The 17173-nt window shown below is 32.8% G+C and overlaps 2 protein-coding genes across 2 annotated transcripts; both read right to left on the bottom strand.

The window, feature by feature from the left end:
* Positions 1-2091: 2091 nt before the first annotated feature.
* LOC113777445 lies at positions 2092-3937 on the bottom strand. The gene is made up of 2 exons (XM_027322526.1): positions 3340-3937; positions 2092-2219 (listed from the first exon to the last, which is right to left on the bottom strand). Exons 1-2 carry the CDS (start codon positions 3846-3848, stop codon positions 2126-2128), a joined length of 603 nt encoding a protein of 200 aa, XP_027178327.1. The 5' UTR covers positions 3849-3937; the 3' UTR covers positions 2092-2125.
* Positions 3938-5792: 1855 nt separating this feature from the next.
* LOC113776986 lies at positions 5793-7217 on the bottom strand. The gene is made up of 2 exons (XM_027322037.1): positions 6559-7217; positions 5793-5811 (listed from the first exon to the last, which is right to left on the bottom strand). The coding sequence occupies exons 1-2, from the start codon at positions 7215-7217 to the stop codon at positions 5793-5795; spliced, it is 678 nt and encodes a 225-aa protein (XP_027177838.1).
* Positions 7218-17173: the final 9956 nt, after the last annotated feature.

Below are 17173 nucleotides of genomic sequence, written 5' to 3'. Positions count from 1 at the left end.
GTTCAGGAGCTGTAATGACATCCATTGTAACTTTCCCTTTAGCTTTTGGGTTGCACACAGGTGTAATAACTACCCCATGCTGATTATTCGCAAGTAACTTTGAACCATGTTGCAGCCGTTTGGTTTGATTAGTTTGCTGGCGATATCCATCCTCGGTGAAGTTCTTCTTGCAATTATCAGACAAATGACCCAATCTCCAGCAAGATGAGCAATATGGTGGCATGTTCTGTGGAACAATTTTTTGCCAAAAACCTGATTCTTCTTCAACAGCCACCCAGATCCTCTGCAGAACAGGCTTCGCTACATCAATCTCAACACATACCCTGGCCACACTAGGACGCGTTCCAGCGGCTGTTGCTGAATCTAGGAACAATGGTCTTCCTGCTGGAGATAAAATGGAGAACAAAGAGTGTTTATCAAAATAATGAATAGGTAAATTTGGAAGCTCAACCCAAACCGGTACTAGAGATGATTCTCTATGCACATGAAAATCCCTGGTCCAACGAAATACACGCATTGGATATTTGCTCAAATGCCAAACTCCTCTCATCCAAATCCTGTTAAAATCTTCTTCAGCAGAGCACTTGATCAACACATGTCTATAATCCATCAATCCAATGGAAATGTGATCTTTTAGATTTAACGAAGCAAAGAACTTTCGAATATCCTCTAACGAAGGTCTCCCATGAGAAAATTTTCCAACCAAAGTCCATCGAAACGGCGCCGCAAGTTTTTCCGCATCTGCTTTGGAGAAAATGACTGCAGCTTCACCTTTATAAGAAGTCGCCTGCCGAATTTGGATTGGAGATGTTGAAGGCTGTGAAAAGAGTTGGGAGAAAGATTTTTTTTTTGTAGGAGATCCTTGCCCCTCAGCCGATGGCTGAAGGGCAGCCATTCAATTTAGAACCAGCAAAGATGTTTTAGCAGAGAAAACAAAGGAGGAAAGATTTTAGAGAGAAGGGAGAGAAAACCGATGACATTAAATTTCAAAAACGTTTCGAATTTCCTAATCTCTTATGAGTTACTAAATAACTTGAGTTAATCATTTTGAAACTATAGAGGACATTATATCGCATTACATCCTTTGCTATTCTTAAGGTCATAAATATAATTTAATTTAATCTAAAGATCAATTTAAGGCAAATTCATTTAAAATATTGAAATTTCCTCCAAAAATTTCCAACATCCAATTTCAATTAGATCTTATAAAAAATAAATTAGAGCCTTTTTAACATCATCGAACTTTCCAATGTGGGATTCACAACACCGCATGGCTAACTATTTCAGACATAAACTAACACCATTAAATATTGCTATCTTTCGGAACTGTAACAATTGCATAGACCTTTTTTGACCAACAGTTACATAGTCCTATTCCGATTAGGGAGTAGTATTCCGAGTTTATATTTTTGCATATGCAAATTATTGGGAAGGTAGGACTTTATATCTTTCATTAAAATCTGGATTGATATCCCACCCTGTAGATTGAGTTTGCCCAAAAAAAAATAAAAAGGAAAAGGAACCGTGAAACTTAAACCGTCACGTCTACATTTGTTTGGACAGGGGCAAGGAACAATTGCAAAAGCAACCATTGCTGAAGGTTTTGTACAAAATGCACAGTATTTAACTCTGTATACATACAATGTAATTCACTTTCAATAATATATAATTATAGAATAAAATTTTATAGATCTCACACATGATATGAAAAAACGATGTATAAAATATAATCTATATTTTTTTGGCTAAATCTTGGCCATGAATCTTCAGGAACGGTGACCGTTCCTGCCCCTCCTCCCAGTTGTTTAACATGATCTGTGGTGGTATATGACCACCCAAGAATTTCTTGTCTCTAGCCTATTTAATAATTTGTGTCTAGCAATTGACAATCATATATCTACATTCCCAATTACTCTCTGAAATAACATTGATGCAAGACACACATTACTTCCCTAGCTAATGCTAGTGCAAAATATATATTACACCACTTGACTCTAATTCCAATGTCCTTAAAGTGCAGAAGTTTTATACATTTGACGCACACGTTCAGTGCAAATCAAAGTAAATTATTACCACTTGACCATACAGGAATTAGACTCAATTATGTAATGCTAATACACATCTTCTAATTGTCCATCAAACAGGAATCTTTGGGTCTCCGTTTGGAGCTTTTCCTGCTGAATAACTGCCAACAAGATACGTAGGTTGTCTCAACATCCCTGCACAATAAATCCAAGTTTAGAAATTTGTTTAATGATGATATTACATTCTCAAGTTTTCCATTTCATAAAATACTCCCCGTGTCCTAGTCCCATTCATGACCTCCTACTTTTTGGTTTTTGGTCAACCAATATCGTGTGTTTATATGCATAAATCTTCAAGAAATATGACTACAACATATTAAAGTTTTCATGGAGCACCACCCAAATATTTCAAATTTTCAAAAAAGTTAAACTATATATATGTATATATGGTTTTGAAATTTAACAAATTGTAACAACAAAAGTGACAAAATTAATGAGATGGAGGGAGTCTTGGATTTTTAACACTGTCGTGTGCAATTGCTTGCTCTAAAATGTATAGATGAAAAATGTCTAAACCCCCCCTTACAAAAATTCCGATGTACATCACTAATAGACATAATTTGAAGTTCTGTAAATTTGGACACTCAAAATTTGAAGTTTAACCTGGTAATACGATAAACTCTCTCTCAAAATCCATGATGCTGGAATTTTCTTTTCTCGTTTGTCTGTTTGATACATCTTTGATAGCGCATTTGCTAGAGAATATTGGTATGCCAAATATTACTCATATCTTGAAAGACTATCAACAAGTGTTATACCTTTTTTTTTTTTGAGTCAACAAGTGTTATAATTGTGTTTGTCCACACTTTGCCCCTTTTTTACCCCCCCTCAAGACATTTATCTCACCCTCAACTATTAGGCACAGGATTCAAACGTTGAATTTAGAGATGGAAAGACTTTAAAAACTCTCCTCTGACCACTGGACCGATTTTAGTGGCTGTCTACACTTTTACTTATATGTTCGTTGGGCAAATTGCAGCTCTATTAATTCCTGATATTGCAAGGCAATATCGCTGATCCTTAAGTTTCAAATAGTCCCATTTAATCATTTCAAATTTAGCACAGTTCATTCATCATTTTTCCAAAATTGTACTATTTCAAATATCTAATGGGATGCTAAGAATTAAATTCACAAAAGCATATAGTACTAAATTACTTGAAACTAGAACTCATGGGACTGAGTTAGAACTAATCACCAATATATACACTAGGAAGTAGGAAGTACTGAACAAGTTGAATATGAATTGAAATTTACCTGCCTTTGCTGATGCTATCACATTTCTTTCTATCCCTTTTCTCTGAAAATGCCATCCTTTTCTTGCACCGATCCTTAGCCATTAGTTTCTCAGATCCATCAAATGACGGAGATGAAATAATCCTTGAGGAACTTCTTTTCTTGACTGCCTTTTCCTTCAAAGCAAAAGGAACTGGGATGAACATCTTTAACAAGAAAACTCTGCTGTTCATGCTAGCGCTTGCAGTTTTATCCTTTTTCGGATTGACTTCATGAGACTTATGGACTAAAGGTTTATCCGCGATCATCGTCTCCTTTCGTGCCTCTTTTTCCAGGTTTTGCTGCTCATCTACAATGTCTCTGAGGGTCAATTCATAGGATGACTCGGGCATGTTCTCCATCAGGTCCATGAGCACCTTTCTACCATCTTCGATTGCTCGATATCTTGAGGAGGGTGGAGAAGATGTACTACAATCATTGGAGAGCAAATGAGAAGCTTCATTGTCAGAATCTGTGGACGATCTACTCATCCAGTACGGTATAGAATTTGATGTCCAATAACCATCTGCATGGAATTTTTGAGTTTGGAACTCTAGATTATCATTTGAAGGAGAGTCAAGACAAATTCTCCCGTTCATCGTACCTCCCTCTAGTACTAAATCATTCAACTTTCAAAGATTTTCTTGACTCAAAGTATCAATCCTTAGTTGGTAATTTTAGAGAGACAGCAAGACGGGACAGAAAATCAATTGGGCTTCAAGAATCGAATTCTGGTTCTAGGAAGAGAACTATATATGTGTGTGTGTGTGTGTAAAAGTTTATTTCTTGTTAATGTGGGATTTTTGTGTCGCTAAAAGGAGATGCAAACAGCACCGGTTTGGCGTGTACGTTGGGTTTGTTGGACTAATTTACTCTTTAGAGCAATTTGTCAATTCTTGTTTCTAGATGGTCATTGCCCTTTTGAAATGGCAACTGGCAACCATCTACATTTGTTTTCTTCATCCAAAATTTTCTTCTTCTGAGTGGATTTCTTTACCATTTAGTCAATTTGGTATCAATTTGTGTTGACCACGAATGTTTGAATTAATAAGGGATTAGATTATAGTATTCTTTGAAAAGATTGGAAATCAATAATTGAGGATTTCAAACAGGTTGATAATAGCGTTAGAAGTCCAAATGAACTACCGGACTATTTTATTACCTTGAGTAACTTTTCTTAGACGTACATTTTAAGTATTCATGATAACAGATCATGTGCTGAGATTAGACTATTGAGCCAGAGGTCTTAAAAATATCTTTCTATTGAACCAGGTGTTGAGATCATGTGTTTATAGGCTATTTGATCAATCTTGCATGCAACTTGGAATTTTGTGGATTGACCTTTTCTTTGTGTATAGTAAGTATACGTGAACACATATCAATCAATTAGAAAATTGAAGTTCAAGTTCTTTTCTTTCTTGTAAAATTCAAGCTTTTTCCTTCAGAATATATCCAATTGAACCTTCAAATATAGGCTTTTAGATTTGCCAGTATTTTAAAAGTGAACTTTGTTTATGTGTATCTTATAAGATCTAAATTAAATATGCTGAAGTTTTATACATTTCACACAATCTATGCGAGAAAATAAATCATTGAAACTTTATTGAACTAATAACATTGTCAAAAAAGGGGTTGGACTAAGTCTTGTCTCCAAAGATTGAGCTATACTGTATCTGCAACAAGAAAGAGATCTGCCATTATTCGTGGCTACTTTAGTTTGACACTTTTCTGCTGAGGAACTGCCAACAAGATGGAGAGTTGGTCTTCACCACGCTGCACAGCAAATGAAAAAGTTTGTTTAATGGTGAGACTTTTCATGTAATCATATTCATATTATACTCGACTAGTAGACGTTGGTAAATATAATTCGAAAGAACTCTTGTATTATGTGTATTTTTTAAATGCTCTAAAAATATTTATACTTTTCTACAAAAGTATAAAACAAGTTTTTTCTTTTAAATTCTTTTCTAGTAAGGAAGAGTGGGATTTAAGAAATGAATAATAAATTTTTCATGTATTATACCTCACGAATAATACTTAAATTTATGACAATATTTTAAAATCTTTGTTGCAACAAATATGTTTCTTATGAGATATGTAAAAAAAAAAAAGAAAAGACTTACATGGTAACCTATTCCATCTATATGCATATAATTAAAAACTTTTGATAAAACACGATAACATAATATCTCATACAAAATTTTGAGTGAATTAAAACTAATATTAATGTAGTTTAACATCTAAAAATCATAGTAAATGAAAGCATAATTTTAGTTCGATTCTTTTCAAACTTATTGGCATCATTCTATACTGTTATTTATGTGTAATTTTGCCAGGCTTATTTTATAAGCTGAAACTTTAATCGTACTTTTGAGAAATAATTCATATAATATGACTATATACAATATTTCTTTTTATTATTTTACTATATTTTACTAAGTAGGGCATGAAGCCCTACAAACATAGAAATTCGGAATTCAGAATTCAGAATTCAGAAAAAACATAAATAATATGAAAAGAACATATAGAGTTTTGAAGATTGAGAAATTCAATTGAATAAATAAAACTTGACAATGTTAGTGGGATGGAAAGAGTACAAAAACTTGAGCACTTTCATTGCAGTTTTTGGCTTAAATTGTATAGAAAGAACTCTGAAAGGTACATACCAGAATTCTAATTTGCATCACTAATAGACAAAATTAATTTAATGTTCTGTACATTTGCACAATATATATAGTTAATGCTTTTGTTTTGTACTACATAGTTTCACCTAGTGATATAGGATATTCCGGCCCCAAACTTATGATGCCCGTTTTTCTGTTTGATACATCTGTGACAGCGAATTTGCTATAGAATTTTGCTATGCTTAATTATAACCCATATGACATCCTGAAAGAGACTATCAACAAGCGTAAAACTTGTTTTCTTCAAGCTTTAGTTTATGTTTCATTAGGTAAATTGCAGCTCTGATTCTAGATATTACAAGGTAACAAAACATTTGACCCCTAAAACCAATTTAATCATTTCAACTTTCACCAAGAAAATCCATTATACTTCCAAATTGTACTACTTCAGACATCTAATGACTTGCTATAAACGATGAGTTAATGTTATTTCAAGGCATGGTGTAAATTCAGTGCCATGAAACTAAAAAAAAAAAAAAAACCATTGGTTTTCACAAGGAATATTGCTGGAAATTACCTGCTTTTGCTGGTTCTATTGTTATTTATGCTTTTGTTCAAACTCTCACATTTCTTGCTATCCCTTTTCTTTGAAAAGGCCATTTTCATCGTGTACCGAACCTTTGCCATTGGTTTCTCAGATCCATCAAATGATGATCTTGAAGTAATCCTTGAGGAACTTCTTTTATTGCCTCCCTTTGCCTTGAAACCAAGAGGCACTGGGATTAATATCTTTAACAAGAAAACTCTGATGTTCATACTATTGCTTCCGCTTTGTGAGGACTGAACTCTTGTGCTCGAATTTGTATTCTTTTTCACGACAACCTTAGCGTTAGGGACTGAATCTCTTTCCATGATCATCAGCTCCTCTTGCGCCTCTTCTTCGAGGTTTTGCTGGTAATCTATAATGTCTCTGAGGGACAATTCGTAGGATGACTCGGGCATGTTTTCTATTAGCTCCATCAGCACTTCTCTACCATCTTCTTTTGCTTGAAATCTTGAGGACGATGGAGAAGATGTTGAATGGTTGGGTGAGAGCAAACGAGAAAGTTCATAGACAGAATCTGTTGGTGATCTGCACATCCAGAATGGTAAAGAATATGACGTGCAGTAATCATCTGCAGTTTGGAAGTCTAAAAATCCATCCGAAGGAGGATCAAAATGAATTCTCTTAGTCATGATGTCTCCTTCTGACTAAATCATTCAACTTTGAAAGAGTTTCATGAAGCTTTTAAGAGCAAGATGGAAAAGAAGATCAGTTGGGCTTCATTAGGATTCAAATTCAGGTTCTAAGTTGAGAAAATAAAATACTGGGTTAATAACCCCCCTCCCCGCCCCCAAAAAAAAAAAAAACACAAACAAACCTCACTCGAGTGGTAACTGGTAACACTTGACCACCCTGAATTTTAAAAAAATATATTTTGCACCCCCAAGTGAATTATATTTGTACTTTTCAAACCCATGTGCAAATTTTTCTTTCCAAATTACCCCCAGTCTTCATATTTTCTCAATGGTCAACTTTTAGTTTGTTGCGTTCACTTATTATATATTTATTAAATATTATGCCACTACATGATGTGATGTTTGACAGCAATTTCATTAACTCATTGTGTAGACTTATGTATAATTTAGCATCGATTTAAATAGGACACCACCTACAGCCTGCCCCCATTTTATATATAATGTATTATAGTACTAATATATATGTATACATTGTAATTTAAAATGAACAAAATGGTATTTTATTGTGATAAAATAATGTAGTCTTTCTTGACAATTTTTTATGTTTGTAGTAAAAGTATGATTTTGTTATATCAATTTGCTTGACTTTTGAAAAATTAAGAAGCTTGGGGGTAATTTGAGATGAAAAACATGCACACGAGTTGTCAAAAATTAAAAGTACAGAGCATAATCATTTGGGGGGGCAAGTACATATTTTTTTGAAGTACAGAGTGGTAAAGTGTTAACACCCCATAGATTCAGAGATGCAAAGTGTTATTAACCCTAAAATATTTTGTCATGTTATTGCAGGATTTTCGCATGAATAAAAGGAGACACAAACAAAACTGTTTTTGACATCTACTTTGGTTTAGCTGGACTTTGTCTATATTGTAGAGAATTTAGTCAAATTCCAGTTCCAGATGGTCATTGCCCTCTTAAAATGGCAGCCAACTGCATTGCTTAATTTGGAAGTGGTATATTCAGTGTGAATATATATTTATTTGTAATGAAGTCTGATTAGCGTAATACTATTTTTTTTAGGCTTGAGCAAGTGTTCTAATCAGACAGCATGATTTCATTAAAGAAACAGCCTAGATTTTGGCTTATATTTGTGTATTTTATGCAGAACGAGATAAAACTGCACAAATTTGAAAACTTAATTAATTACAAGAAAAGAGATACTAGTTACAAAAAACTTATTTTATTTTGTAATCCTACGTCTATGCTATGAGTCATTTAGTATTTGCTGTAAACAAGTTCAAGGACGTTATCAAAATTTGCAACTTTCCAAGAGCGGACGACTAAAAATTCAGATGTTTTTATATTTCTTTTTTTTTAAAAAAACCAAAATATAGTTATTTTTTCATTTTTATTCCGCTAATATTGTTTAGTATAAATTGTAAAGCCTTTCTTATTCACAATTAGATCAATGTTTTTCAGTTAAGCTCAAAAAATAATTTTTTTGTGATAAATTCAAAAAGAAGGTAGGTTGGCCAACTATTGCCATGGAATACAACTTGTTTGGACAGCCATTTTTCAAAGAAAAATTGCTATGTTTTCCGTGAACACATTTCCCAGTTACCTTTTTACTTCACATATATCAAATCGCTACAGTAATTTTTCTATAAAAAATCTAGAAAAATCTACAAAAAATCTAGAAAAATGCAATCCAAACAACTAAAAGTTTTTAATCCAACATTAAAGTGAAATTTTAGCAAAGAGAAACTGCAGAAGAAATGAAGAAAAACTAATTATGTATGTTTTGTTAGTTGGAAAATTTTAACTTTTTAAACGTAGATTAAGGCATTTAATTGCATGTATTTTATACTCTATGATAACTTGCAAATTTCAAACTTCAATACACTATTATGGACTTAGAAGGAAAAAAAATGTCATTAAATTTTGTAAAAAAAAAGTATAATTTTACAATAAGACACTATTAAACATGGATAAAAAATTAGTTTAGATATCAAGGATAGATTAAATGTTTTTTTTTTAATCACAAAAACAAATACGACTTTACTAACAGGTCTAAAGTTCCATCACATGGTAATACAAATAAAACTCAGCAGCCACCTGGTAAACGACCATAACAATAAACTCAGACGCAGACATAAACAAAAAGACCAAATCATCAACAAAGTATTACGAGTCAACGACCACACCAACAAAAACAAAACCAGCAACCAGCAACAAAATAATTTCAGCATCTAAGTGGACAATATTCCCAAGTGATTTCAGCAAAGATTCAAATCTCCACACACATGAGTAGCATCCACTCAATTCCCAAGTCAAGCATGAAATTCAACCTCCTTCAAACGCATTTGCCATCACCCTCGCATGGCTTCTTAGGAATTTTAAGCCTGCAAAGGTTGACCCTCCTATCAGTATCACCCCCAGCAGCAGATTCATACACACACGCTTGGAATTCCCGCACATCACCAGTATTGAAATCCTTGGCCACAAAGGTCAAATAGAGCTTGGCACCCCCAGCTGCATTGAGAACGCAATTCAAAATCTTGCCTGCTCTAAAGCCAGTTTGATTTTTCTTGTTATAGTGAATAATAGCAGTATTCACCCTGTTCTTAACACTCCTGTAGAAAACGCCACCAGTCTTCAAGTCTTCAAGACAGTTAAAAAAACGGCCTCTTGTCTTCTTCAAATCAAATACCACATCATAATATTTCTCCAATTCTTCATCATTTTTTATAGACCATTCGTCCAAAAAAGGGTCGAACAGGAAAGCGTGGTGTTCGGACCAGTCGGACTCGGGCTCGGACCCTGACCCCGACCCCTCGGGCTCGGATTCGGACCCGTCAGAATCGGACTCGGTGCTGCGCACGTACTCGTAATCCTCTCCGGACTCGTAATTGGCGTCGAGGTCGTCAAACTGAAGTCTATCCCGGTTTAGGGATGACATTTCGCTGGAAGAGGATGGCTTTCCTTGGTCGGCGTCTTTGTCCGCTACTTCTTCTCCGTCGATTCCTCGATCCTCCGCCGCTGGTTGATAAACTCCAAGTTCTTCGTCGGAGGAAAGTAACTTTCCCGGAGCCATCTGAAGAGGAAAAAAACCCTAATTCTTTCGATTTGCTTTAAGAGCGATTTAAGGATAGATTATATGAGTTAAAAGCGTCGCATAATATTATTGATTATAGAAGGAGAAAAATTATGAATTCGGTTGGAGCCTTTACTGCAATATCAAGAGGCAATCCACTTACGCATTTAAAAATTCTGCTACATATGGTACATGTCCCTTTTTATTTTTTTTTCTTTTTTTAGAGTTTGGGCACCCATTAGCTCAACAAATTTAAATAAAAATTAGCACGTAATAATATGCATACATGATACATTTATATTTTTAATTCCCTTTACATTAAACATTTTCTTAACTTTAATTTTTGAAAAAAATTAAAATTGATACCTCTCTCGGTGAGTGTCCATTTGATACCCGTTAGACAAACTTATATAATGTTCTTATTTTTAATTTTGACAAACTAAATTGCTTTCAATGACAGTATTAGTAAAATTTTTCAGTATGGTTTTAGTTATTTTTTCAACTCCAGTAAATGACTTTTCATTGAATTAATTAAACCTAATCCCAGATTGAACTTCAAAAGCCGGCAACTCTTGGAGCCAACCCAGGGACTTAACTACCCAACCAAATATTCATTATTGAGCTTTCCATTTAGGAATAAACATTGCTTTATACTAATATGATAAAATCTTTATTTGAACTTAATTACTTTAGAATTTTCTATTATTTGCATGATTCTGTCCGTTGAGTGCAGTTGTAATGATGTATGAAACTAAACCATCACCAGCTAATATTAAGTGGGTGAAAATTAACATGAATTCAGCAACTTGTAAAGTAAGAACCATGATCAAGTTATTTTGCATTTTTGCAGTCTATGAATACTTCGTGGTCTAAACCTTGCTTGAAAGTTTTATTGCTGGATCGAACAAAAATTTTACAAAACTTTTGAAACACAGAGATTTAATTTGGACTTAAAAAAAAAGAAGGAAGGCTTATATAGAATTTGTAAGCACAATAATCTTTGACACAAATGTCACAACATCTTCACCATGAACGATTAAATAGAATTAATATAAAAACCATTTCACATAAATCCCTCTGTTTCTATCCAATGGATGCATATGGATGGAGGGCTTAAGGGAGCTAAATGGTCTCCAGCAATATTCTATTGTTCTGCAGTCCAACTAGAAGATCAATCAGATGTGGACGAAAAAGGAGTGGTTAATTTGCATCTACAATCACCACAAGACAAAAGGACACAAAGGATTTGTCTGGATTGGATTGGAACTTCCACAGATGAATTGTAAAATTTAGTATATTATCACCTTGTTAGTTTGAAAAAATTCTAAATGGAAAAACATAGAAGATCTTCCAAATCCTTATACTATATAAGAATGAGTTGTGATCAAGGGGGTTTAAATTTCAACCGCGTGAGGGGCTTTTTGGGAATGTGGAATATTGTGTAGTTTTTTTTAAAGTTTTTGATACAATTGAGGGCAACATTTGTTTAGGTATATTTACCGAAATGCCTACATTTAAAAGTTTGATTTATGGGATAATTTCAGAAACCTCCCCTGAGATTTGTCATAATATCACTCAACTTCTTTCAATTTTTTAAAATCTCATTTACCTCCCTTGTCAACTTGATAAGACTAAATATTCCTATCAAAAGTCATAAATTAACAACACTACCCTTGCTCCTAATAACTATTTAACCAAAAAGGCAAAACAAAACAAAATTTTTAAAAGCAAAAAATGTAAATTAAAAAAACAAATTGCTAACTAATAATGGTCCATATTTCTTTACATTGGAATCATGGTGTAATAGCAAAACATATAAATAAATTAAATCTAATCAAAATCAATTACTTAGGAAGATTTTAGAGAGTAATTAACACCTTAAAAGATTTCGTGAACAGTTACAATTAAGGAAGTCAAGATATTTTTTTGAAAAATATGTGTCGTATTGAAAACTAAAATAAACTCTTCATACGTGTGAATTTTTCAAGGTGTAAATTTTGCTTTTGTTCCAATACAACTAAAATAAATAGTTTATGTCAATAAATTTACACTTTACAAAAATTTAACCTCATTTTATTTTTTTATTGTTGTTATAAATTTCATAAGTAGGATAATATAAGAGTAGTATTGGAACAAAAGTTTTATCTTTCTATTATTTCCTCCAAAGGGGTTAAAATGTTATAAGAAATGTCAATTCAAGAGAGATAAGTGAGATTTTAAAAATCTCAGAAGAGCTGAGTGATATTATAAGAAATCTCAGAGGAGGTTTCTGAAATTATCCCTTGATTTATGGAGACATTTGGGTATTTTTGGAATATGAAATTATTTTGTAACCGTTTTTGCATCAAGTACAACTCATATAAGTTTATGTGTTGGTGTAATTATTGAAATGATGTTATAGACACATTTAATTGAAGTATGAGTTTTGTTGTGCAATTGACACAAAATCATATTAACACATTGTGCAATTAACACATTGCTATAACTAGCTGTTGGAGAATATTCTTTTGTCTAAAACAATTTATGTCTACTCTTGGATGATTTTCAACCGACATCTGTAAGGGCCTTTTGGGAATGGTAAAATTATAAAAGTATTAATAAAACAAAGTATACAAATGTGTACTGCAATTAGAATATACTATTATTAGTTTTGTCATATTTGATGACTATTTCTTTTCAAAATGTACTATTATTTGTTCAATAAAAAATTCTTTTTAACCACAGACACCAAACACCCGTGCGATACACCGGTACTCCCTCCCTAGTAGATCAAACAAAGGAATCTTATGTACTCCCAGTACATATGGATAAAATTGACAATTGACAAAGAAGTAGAAAAACAGATTAAAAAAAAGACACTTAACATGACCAATTACCATATAAACCTTGGAAATCAACTTATCAATTTTTGGATCAGGGGCCTCTGCTGTAGACACTGTGGATATTAATATAGTAAATTTGGACATTAACGCAATAAGGTGTAAAAATACAATAAATTTTCTCTCTTATTATTATGTTACAACAAATAATTATTGTGTTTTTATATGTTGTTATGTTAGTGTTTACATTTGTTATAATAGTATGTATATCCCTTGAATTAGTGTCTATATTGTATCCTACAATCACCACTAGTGACAGCAGAGAAGCCTGATCCTCAATTTTTCACAATGAATTGCATCTTACAATGACTATTGCATTTTTTAAAATGGTCTATCATTCGGCACCCATTAAGATATAATTTAGGTGTTAGATTTTTTGAAAAGTAATAAGATTAATAGGAGAAAACGTATAAATGTAAAGAAAGGTAATAATTGTTAGTGTGTGTGTGTATATATATATATATGATAGGTTATATAAATTTTAGGTATATTGACGAGTGCCTTAGGTACCCATCAGAAAAATCCTTCTGAAAATGCCTAGAACGAGAAATGTCTCAAATTTGAACCATCTAAGCATGAAAAAACTTTGAATAAGCTAAAAATAGAATAATTGGAATCGTCTAAATATATTCATAAAAGAGGGGAATGAATTGCCTTAAATTTATTAAAAGATTTAAGATGCACCCATGAAAGCACAACTATTTTCAAAATGGATTAATTCCAACTTTGCACCCTTTAATTTTTGGGTTTTCTGGTGGATTTTGATAGTATAGCAAAAATATACTTTACTTACCCTGTGGATGGACACATCACATTTATAATAAAGTTTCACTTTAAAGTTTTAAACTATTGAACACTTCCACTTTAGTCTTTAAACTTCAATTTTGTACACTTTATTCCTTAAAAGTATGAAATCTATTCCAGTTTAATTCGTAAACTTCAATTTTGGATACTTTATCCCTAAAACATGAAAAAACTAACGCTTGAGCATGGGAAAGCAAACACTTCATCACCTTTTACATATGGATAGGGGAAAACCATTTCTAGTTCAAAGTCTGTCAAAGGGTGTTACATCCAAATGAGTGAAAACAAATGCATGAATTGATTCTAGTACAAAAGCTTGGAGTATTTCAGGTGAAAGGGCTGCCTTGGTACATTCCTGTTTTAGGCAATGCCAACAAACACATCTTTTGTATTGTCTAGATTTTATAACTGGTATATTTGAAATACCTTAATTTATTATGAAAGTAGCTTTTATGACTGGTTTATTTGACTGGTAGATTTTATGACTGGTATATTTGAACAGATGTATTTTATTTTATGACTGGTATATTTGAACTACCTTAATTTATTATGATAGTAGATCTTCACCAGATGTTTATTTGCTCAGCTGCTTTTTTTTTTTTTAGTATAAGCAAGAGAGTTCAAATTCGAGATCTTTCACTTACATTCTCTCCTCCGAATCACCTAACCCATCCTCCCCAGTTTAGTCGCTATTGATGACTGATGAGTATGCAATTAAATATCATTTATATATTTATGGAAGCTAGTTTTGGGAATGAATTGCAATTATGTCTTGCATATAAATTATGGAATGCACATCAAATTTTGCATATAAATTATCGAATTGCAATTTTTCTCTCCGTGCTGTCTCTTCAAAATCTTATTTCTCCTAGTTTTGAGTTTACATTGCAAGGCTACCTATTCAGCCTCCAAAATACTGTTTCCTACAGCTAAATCTTGATTGTCTCTTTTAAGTTTTTGGCACTCATTTTTCGTTCTCCATTCCTTCTTTCATAGCACTCCATGAATGTATTTAGATTTTCGTCGCCTTGTGTCACAAAGTTCATGATCTAACCACTTGAATTATCCATATGCCCTTTGGGTCTATCCAAATTGACAAAGGCAATAAGGTTATTTGTTGTTTATAAAACAAATCAAAAAAACAAGCAAACAATCAAGTAAAGGGAATAAGGTAACTCAAAAATAAAGAAAAGAAAAAAGGAGGCTTACCATGTGATTCAAGCAACCATAAAATTATCTCCAAAGATTTTTGCATTTTCGAGCTATTTTTTCACAATTGCACCTCGTCTCAGTATCTCATCCAATTGGTGTACATTATTAGAGCATTCTGCCGAAATAACTGACATTTAAAGCTTTTTCGTTTTTGAAGTTTAATCTTAATCCCTACTTCATCTAGGGAAAAAAAAAAGAGAGAGAAAAGAATGGTAGCAAACTATTTTTGCAGCTTATTAGAATAAAGGAACGGAAAATGCAGAATAAATGCAGAAGCTGGTTGTGATGGTAGTGTACAAGAGAATTAGATAAGAAGATGGAGTTATTTGGGTTGTGGTAGTGATTCTGGTGAGCATGACTCGTATCCGACTGAACAAGAGCAGGTATGACTATTAAGAACAAAGAGAAAGAGCAATTTTTTTTTTTTAGTTATTCCAATCGTTGGAACTGAAGATAGATTTGACAATTTAGTTGTTTCTTAATGTTTTAACAGAGGGAGTTAAGTGTACCAAAATTAACATTAGAGGGGAAAGTGCAAAATGGGACAAACATTAAGGACTTTTACAAGGGGGAAGTGCAAAATAGGACATAAGTCAAGAGGTAAGTGGTAACCTATGTTTTCAAATTCTGACAGGACTAGTTGATCTGACTAGTTGAATCGGAACCGGCTAAGTATTCAGTCTGAATCTCCCCAAATATCTGCCAGTCAAAACTTCAGTCAAACTCGGTAAAAGGCCAAGTTTTAACCAAGAATCGGTAAAATCGGTGAAAACCTATTTTTTCATTTTTCTTTTTTTGAGTCACTTTTTATTTTTTTTGCTGACTTTCTATTTTTGACATTTTTGTTTTCCTCAATTCTATTGAAGGAAAATACAATAAAAATCAAGTTTAATTCATCTACCAAATAGATTTACTACATATATAACATCAAAATTCAAAAATTAAAAGGAAAAAAGTAAGAAAGAGAGACAAAGGATGGAAAGGAAATGTTGATTTAAGCTTTGAATAAAAAAAACTTGAAAAGCATTAGAGGAAACGAATGTAAATAATAAGATGATATGATTTTTTATTTTTGTGAAGGAAGAAAACAAGACAAAGATTAAAAATTAAAAAAAGAGGGGGAAAAAGAAAAAGAAGATTCAAAAAAGGAATAATACAGAAGACGAAAAAATGCAAGAAAAGAAAAAGAGAGAAACAGAAAAGAAAAAAGGAGAGAGAGAAACGGAAGGTCAAATACGAGAGCAACTCTCTCAAATGAAGTGAATGTTTAATAAACTTTTCTATTATTTTGTTTGATCCCTAAATATTTTAGGGTTAAGTGCAGAAAACCCCCATGAACTTTCATAACTATTGCATAATACACCCCTAATTATGTTTATAGGCACTTTGCACACTAAAAAAATGACCGTTCACACATTTGACGGTCAAACAAAGCGTGTAGGTTGCACTTTCTATTCGATGAAATTTGCTTACAGAATTACCTTTTTTCCAAATGAATATAAATGTCTCCACGTACTATCACTTCTCCTCATAATTTTTCCCCTTTTATTTCCTCTTCTTCACAGATGCACAATTCTTCTACACACATGGAACACAGTCCAAATAGTTGCAGCTCAAGCAATGCATATGAAACAACAAACTTCAACTCAAGATGCAGGTGTGTATGAATAGCACCTCTACGGACTTCATGGACCATTCACAATCCAAGAAGAAAATTCTTAGGATGTTCTAAATATTCGATAAGTCCAAATCTCATACAATTTCAATGAACCAAAGGTAATAATAGTCACCAATTTTGGATTTTTTTAAAAATAGAATACTAATGCATGCAGGTATTTTAAATGGGGTGGAACCTGAAACATGCAAAAAGGGAATGGAAATTGGAGAATATTTTCATGGCTAAATGGAAGAAATGCAGGCAAGGATTAACCATTTATAGCAACAAAATGAGCAGTTACAAAGAG

This window comes from Coffea eugenioides, chromosome 7, assembly GCF_003713205.1.
Source record: "Coffea eugenioides isolate CCC68of chromosome 7, Ceug_1.0, whole genome shotgun sequence".
NCBI classification, from domain to species: Eukaryota; Viridiplantae; Streptophyta; class Magnoliopsida; order Gentianales; family Rubiaceae; genus Coffea; species Coffea eugenioides.
Note: the sequence above shows the minus strand (reverse complement) of the source record. Positions and strands in the feature narration are given on the sequence as shown.